The sequence below is a fragment of the Herpailurus yagouaroundi genome, unplaced genomic scaffold (assembly GCF_014898765.1).
Source record: "Herpailurus yagouaroundi ecotype Mexico unplaced genomic scaffold, PumYag 77, whole genome shotgun sequence".
Lineage (NCBI taxonomy): Eukaryota > Metazoa > Chordata > Mammalia > Carnivora > Felidae > Herpailurus > Herpailurus yagouaroundi.
Genome location: NW_024412388.1, coordinates 4,219,797 through 4,226,431, shown reverse-complemented (window position 1 = coordinate 4,226,431; position 6,635 = coordinate 4,219,797). Strand labels below are relative to the sequence as shown.

General features: G+C 62.7%; 1 protein-coding gene across 1 annotated transcript in view; it reads right to left on the bottom strand.

Moving 5' to 3' along the window:
• Positions 1-6,635, bottom strand: part of ESPN (espin) — a gene marked incomplete at its 5' end in the record, with an annotated part of 28,592 nt that extends 21,957 nt beyond the window's left edge. The window contains 2 exons of the mRNA XM_040471509.1: positions 3,230-3,423; positions 6,366-6,635. Coding sequence (XP_040327443.1) covers positions 3,230-3,423; positions 6,366-6,635 — 464 coding nt within the window. The remainder of the gene's footprint in view (positions 1-3,229; positions 3,424-6,365) is intronic.

The following is a 6,635-nucleotide window of genomic DNA, read 5'->3' as shown; positions in this document are numbered from 1 at the left end:
AGAAAGAAAGAAAGAAAGAAAGAAAGAAAGAGAGGGAGGGAGGAAGGAAGGAAGGAAGGAAGGAAAGGATATTGCCCGGCACAGAGTAGATACTCAATGAACATTAGCTGAATAACTCAATCTGCAGTCAAATGCTCTGCCACTGAGCTCAATCTGAATCTCAATCTACCCCTGAATAACTCAATCTGTAAACTGGGCTGTTTATAGAGCTATTGCCTGGGGTGGTTATAAGGCTCAAACTACCTGTGGGGGGGGGGGGGGGGCCGGTGCTAGGCACTTAGTAAGCACTCAGCAGTCCGGAGCTCATCCGGGTTTATCCTGACCCCTGGCCAGGGCACTTCCAGTCTCTGCCCCGGGGCAGGGGAGGCCTCAGGCAAAGGAGATACGTGCAAGGAGGTGGAATTGATGCAAATCTTTGGACAGACTGACTTTCCCGTTTGCTACGTCTGGCAGAGCACGGGGCCCCAAAGGAAGGAAGAGCCCGGAGCCCCGCCACCCTCCACTATTCTCCCCAGCCTCAAAACTCAAGCCCAAGGGTCCGAGCTGAGCCTGGGGCTCCCCTCCAGCTGCACAGACCCCAGGTGAGCAGATGGTTGAGGCCAAGCAAGCACGAGGTAGTTCCTGGGCCCCTGCACCCCGCTGGCAAGGTGGTCAGGAGCTCTGAGGCGATATATTGTCTGCCCCGACCGGAGGCCTGGATAGCTGGTTCCCCTCTACCAACCACTAGTGCTCCTGGCCAGGAGGGTCGGTGCTCCTGGCCATCGCCCTCAGACCCAGTTCCTGCCAGCCTCCATGCTGCCAGCTTAGGGACCCTCCTTCTGCGGGGAGGATCCCCACGGGAAAACAGCCCCAGAGGCCACTGTAGCAATTCCTCCACCTCTGGAAGAATTCGCCCAATGGATTGGGATACCCTGGAGGAGAGGCAGGTGGGCGCGGGGTGTCCCTGCAATCTGAAGCCTTTTCTAACACCCTAAGGTGCAGCCTGGCTCTAGCAAGGCCTCCCCCGAGGCTGTCCAGCCCGCCCGCTTCCCCGCAGCTCGGCACGGCCATGGCCCGCTGCTGCCCACAGCCTCCTTGGGCGGGATCGAGTTTCTCACTGGTAGGTCTGGGAGCCCTTCCTCCCTCACCAACCGCCAGGGAGAGCTGAGCCCTTGTGAATAATTCACTGTGCTTCACAGCAGGCCCGGGAGGCTCACGAGAGTGAAAAGCGTGGAGTCACAGCCTCCACAGCCAGGATGCCCCGGTCCCAGGTTAAGCCCTGTGGCTTGGGGGACAGCCTGGGCCTCTGCCCTCTCCATGCCCCGCCTTGGAGAGCAGGAGTCTCTACCCCCGAGATAGGAGTCTAAATGGGCACTGACCTCCAACCCCCAGCAGGCCTCCCAATTCCCAGCCGCCCCCTCCTGCCTGAGGCAAGCACATAAAAGCATTTTCTTATCAGCCAGGTCACACGCTGCGGTGGGGAACGGACCCAAGTCCTCTGAACGCCTCTGTGAGATTCGTAGAGGCCTCTGAGGGGCTGACGGCTCATCAGCCCAGGCCACCTGGCCTCCGAGTTGGCCCCAGGACCCAATCACAGCCAGCATCTGGCATGGCCTGGGACAGGTCAGCGTTCCCAAGGCCCGGAGCCCGCGATGGTGCTCCATGGCCCGGCCAGTCTTCCCGAGGCTGGGATCGCAGCCCATGGAGGGCTCCAGCTCATCCCAGGCCCCAGGCTTTTCGGTGAGGAGGGGTTCAGGGGCCAGCCTGGGGCTCCACCCCTCCCCCTCCCGCCCACGTTCCTCACCAGCGCTGCCAGGGCTGGGCTTGGAGCCCTCTCAGTTTACATCATTTGGGCTAAGTTGGCACTGCCATTAGCCTGGCTTTTGGGGGCCCATTACGTGTGCCAAGGGAGGCTTATGGGTGCAGAAGGGTGGCCACGGCCCACTCGTCCCCTTCTAGGGCCTCAGTGTCCTCTGTGTCACGTGACAGGGCGGAACAGAAGTGTTGGGACCAGGTCCCCCAGGGGTATTGCTGATGGTGCCAGGTGTGGAGCACTCAAGGGTCTCTGGGGCCCTCCCCTAAATCCCAAGGACTCTGATGTGACCCAAGCCTTAGCTTGTCCAGAGCAGAGAATTCATGCCGAAGTGACACCAAGCGGCCTCTGGCAGGGACGGCGGTGGGAAGTCCCGGCCCGTGCACCTGCTGGGCTCCCACCCACCAAACCAGGCCATGCCTGCTTAGCAAGGCAACTGCAGGCTGAGCTGGGGGTCTCAGGACTGCCCAACGTCGCTCTGATGGGGCCATGGGGCCGGGCAGCCCTCCTGCCTCCTCTCTGGCAGCCAGCCGCCCTGCAGGCTCCCTCGGGTGTGGAACCAGTGGTAAGGATCGGCCCTCTGACTTCAGGGCTGCTCTCCTCCTGAGACTCGGTCCTCTGTCAGTGCTTACACCCCAGGCACCCACTTGGACTGACAAAGGTCACTGAGCAGAGCCCCCATTTGTCAGGTCCCTGGGGCCACTGTTGTCCCACTCCCCTGAGACAATCCTCTAGGACACTTGCTTCCCTCCAGATCCACCTAATACTGGCTCCCTCCCTTCCCCCAGGGACTTCCCAGGACTCCCCTGCTCTGCACTGAGCCCCATTCTTCCTCATGCTCCCACCCCACCCTGGGGAGCTCCCAGCTCACTGCTCAGCAGCTCTCTCAGACCTGCCATTCAGGCTGAGGACCCTGGGAGGATTGGGGGCCCCACCTCCCGTGGTGGTGGGAATGGGCTGAGGGGCCACAGGAAGTGACAGGTTGCTCTGTGGACAGCCTAATCAGGGGGCAGGAGGAGGCTCCTCCTCCTTCTTGAGTAGCGGTCTAGGAAGCTCTCCCATATCTTCACCCCTGCCCCCCATCCCCCCATTAGAATAGTCTCGCAAACTGGCACAGGCCAGAGCTCAAGAGAGCCACACGCGTAGGCTCCCTGGAGAGGAGCATGTGACCTTGGCCCACGTGCCCAGCCCCCCAGGGGCAGCTGTGCTGGGGGACACCTGCTTGCAAAGCTCTGGGGCAAGTGGCTGTGGGCGGCCCGCCAGGAAAGGAAACATTGCAGCCTGGGTAGGAGCTGTCTCCGGCCTGGCCCTCCGGCCACTGGAGTGGCCCAGAAGCGGTCACTCCCCTGGAACGCTGGAGGGGCGGATTCCAGGCAGTTCCTGGAGGCCTCGCCCACCCGCAGCACCCAGAAGACGGGCGAGGAGGGTTGTCCTTACTCAGGATAGTGCCCGATGAGGAGCCTCAGGGAGGGGAAGTCTCCTTTGGCGGCCGCATAGTGGATGGCCAGGGCGCCCGTGTCTGTGGTCGCGGTGGCCTCCCCACCGCCATGGCGCAGGAGCCATTCCACCAACTCGGGGTGGCCGAAGCGGGCGGCCAGGTGCAGGACTGTGGCACCAGAATTGTCTCTGTCCTGTGGGAGAAGAGCGCATTAGTCCCGACGCCTTGTCCTGCCCCACATCCCGCCGGCCACAGGGGCCCTTCTGTCCTCGGGCACCTAACCGGCCCCAGTTCATAAGTGGCACCCATACGGGCCGGGCTTCCTGAGGCTGCAGGTCACGGCTGGGAACTGCTTGCATACAGTAGACTTCCAGGACATAGCACACTCATCCTCCCTGCAGGAGAAACTGTCCCCCAGATGCTCTGGGGACACCTGAAGGAATGAGCAAGGGTGGCTGAGGCGGGAAGGGTGGGCTGTTGGGGCTCTACCAAGCTAGCATCAGGACTGTGGGGGGCAGCCCCTGCATCTAACCCTTGGTCCCTCCCTCTCCCTCTCCCCAAGTGTCACATGAGAAAAGGCCTCCAGCTTGGTGTACCTTCAATACCCCAACATCAGTGCAGAGAACTGCCCCCCCGCCCCCGGCCCCCCAGCAGACTCCCTGCTCCTGGCCCAGGGAACAGGCTGCGTTCTTGCTCTGTGGAGGAGGAAGCTTCTGGGTACTGGTGGCAGGGCCTGGACAGTCAGCCAACAGTGGTAGGTGTGGGCTCGAGGCAGCCCCTGGGAGGGGCTTGGGTAGGACACCTTCCCGGGCACCCCCGAGGGGGCAGGCTGATGATCATGGCCCGGAAGTACTAAATGTGCCATCCATGAACACCCATGTGTGTGCGTCTCTGTGGCAGGAGGGGGTTGGCAGGTGCCGCTGATGTTCACCTGGGCTGGAGGAGGAGAATCACAGAGAACCCAGAAGTCTGGACTCAAAGGCCGGCGAGTTTGGGAGCGTGGGCACTGGTTCGAGAACAGCACGAGCTCCCGGCACCAAGCACGTGGGATGATGGAGAAGCAGGCAGGGAGGGGGTGCAGAAGCAGTGAGAGGTGGGCATGGTTTACTAGGATCAAGGAAGGGAAGCCCCTCTGCCCAGAGAGAGGCCCCGTGGGGACAGTTGTGGCCAAGGAGGCTTGAGGAAGGTATCTCAGAGGCTCTTATAAAACAGGCACAAGGAAAAGAGGGCACAGAGGGGACAGGGGCCACCACCAGTAAGTCACCAGTCAGCTTCTGGGGGTGGCTGTGGGGCTAGGAAGGAGGCAGGAGGAAGGTGAGCGGGACCAGGTGGCACAGAGGCGGCTGAGCACAACACTGAGAGCCCTCTGTGTGCTGGACCGCCCAGGCAGGGGCTGAAGATTGCTTCAGTCTGTCCCCCTGAGCCCGGACCTCTGCATGGGGAGGGGTGGGGGTGGACAGTAGGGAGAGAACCCGGGCCTATGGGCTCTGGCCTGTCCCCAAGCCTCCAACAGCTGCGTAGGCCCCAGGAGCCTCATGTGCTGCGGCCCACACCCTAAAGCTGCTTATCTCTCTGGGCTGAGGAGGGCCAGGGATCGAGGTCATCCTCCCCCCCACACACACACACTTCCGTCCCCAGCACCCAAGCTGGCTGGGGCTCGAGGGAGGGAGACTTGATAAGCCAGGCACAAGGCCACTTGTTCCTCTACCTCCTCTGCAGTGGCCAGGGAGGCTTCCGGCCAAGGCTGGACCCTGGGATGAGGGAGGCGTGCCACCTCCCAAAAAAGTGGGTGTGGACCATGTGCCAGGAAGTCCTGATAACAGAGCCAGCCAGCAGATAAGCAATCCGTCCATCTCCCAGGAAGGGTAGGAAGGGGGGTCTTGCCATCCTGAAGTGGGGGGGCGGGGGGTTTGGTCATCCTTAGGGCACAACCAGCCAGCTCTGAGTCACCCCTGCCTTCTCTCCTTCTACATTCAGTTAACCCAGTGGTCTTGCTAAGTGGGAAATCAGTTCTGGGTCCTCTCTCCAGTGGCTTTTCCCCACAACTAGAATATCATCCAAATTCCTAGCCCCGGCCTATGGTGGCTTCTCCCAGCACCCTCCCCTGCCCCCCCTGCCCCAAACATGCCCTCCTCCTGGCTGTTTCTGCAACAGGATAAGAATGTGTGTGCCTGAGGGCTTTGCACTCCTTGTTCCTTGCACTTAGAACTCTCTGATCGGCACCTGGTCACCTCCTTCTCATCATCCAGGACTCCCTGCAGAGGCCACTCACTCCTAGCCACCTCGCCCAAGCAGCTAGCTCCCTGACACCCCACTGCATGGCCCATTGCCCCCATGGACTGACAGTTCCAGGAGATCAGGAGCGTGACTGAATCCCCAAGCCCGGTACCTGCTGGATGCCCTAATGCCAGCAGGAGCGAAATGCAGAGATACACTTAGGGCCCGGAGCTGCCTCCTCCTCCAGCCCAGGAGGGGCCAGGCTTATATCTGCCTGAGGGCCACTGAGTGAGACCAACCAGGTGGGGTCTTGGGGCAGGAAGACTCAGGCTGGGCTGGAGAAGCAACTCGAAGCTGGAAGGGAGGAAGGCGCTGGTGTCCCGGGGTCAGCTAAGGCCCTGGGGAGGCCCCATTTACCACGCCCATCACCCCTCCCCCATGCCCTGGCCTTGGGGACACCTGCATCTCTGCCTGGGGTGGCCTGCCGGTGGGGGGGGGGGAGGGGGGTGGCACTTTGCCCACCCTCTTCCAGACCTGCTCCCAGGAGACCCGGGCTTCTGATTCCGTGCCCCACCTACACTCCAGAACTCCCCTGGATCAGTGCTTTGCTCTCCTCCCCATCCTCCCCAGCCCTGTCCCAGATTATATACTGGCCCAGGTAAACCCAATTCCCTCTGGCTCCCCATTACCCAGTGCTCTTCTAGGCAGTGGCCCTGGCTTACCGGGGCGTCTTCCCGGCGCGCTCTCCATCTGGGGAGCCCATCCCACCCCAAGCCCTCTGGAAGGAGCTCGGGAGCAAGCTCAGTCGGTAGGTGCCCAATCTCACCCACCCTGGAGCCAAGGCGGCTCTGGGCCAGAGCTCCCCCCCCCCCCCGGGGAGGAAGCCCCCAGGGCGCCCAGGGAGCCGCGCGGACCCACCTGCACTCCGCAGCCGCCCTCCGAGAGCAGCCACTGCAGGCAGGCGAGGTGGCCGGTGGCGGCGGCGTCGTGGGCCGGCGTGGCTCCGTTGCGCGCGCGGGCCGTGGCGGGCAGGGCGGCCTCCTCCACCAGGAAGCGCAGACAGTGCAGCTTGCCCGCGCGGGCAGCGTGGTGCACCGGCAGCGCGTCCAGCGGGTCCCGCTGCGAGGGTCTCAGCTGGCCGGCGGCGTGCAGGGACCTCAGCACTTCCAGTTCGCCCTGCCGCGCCGC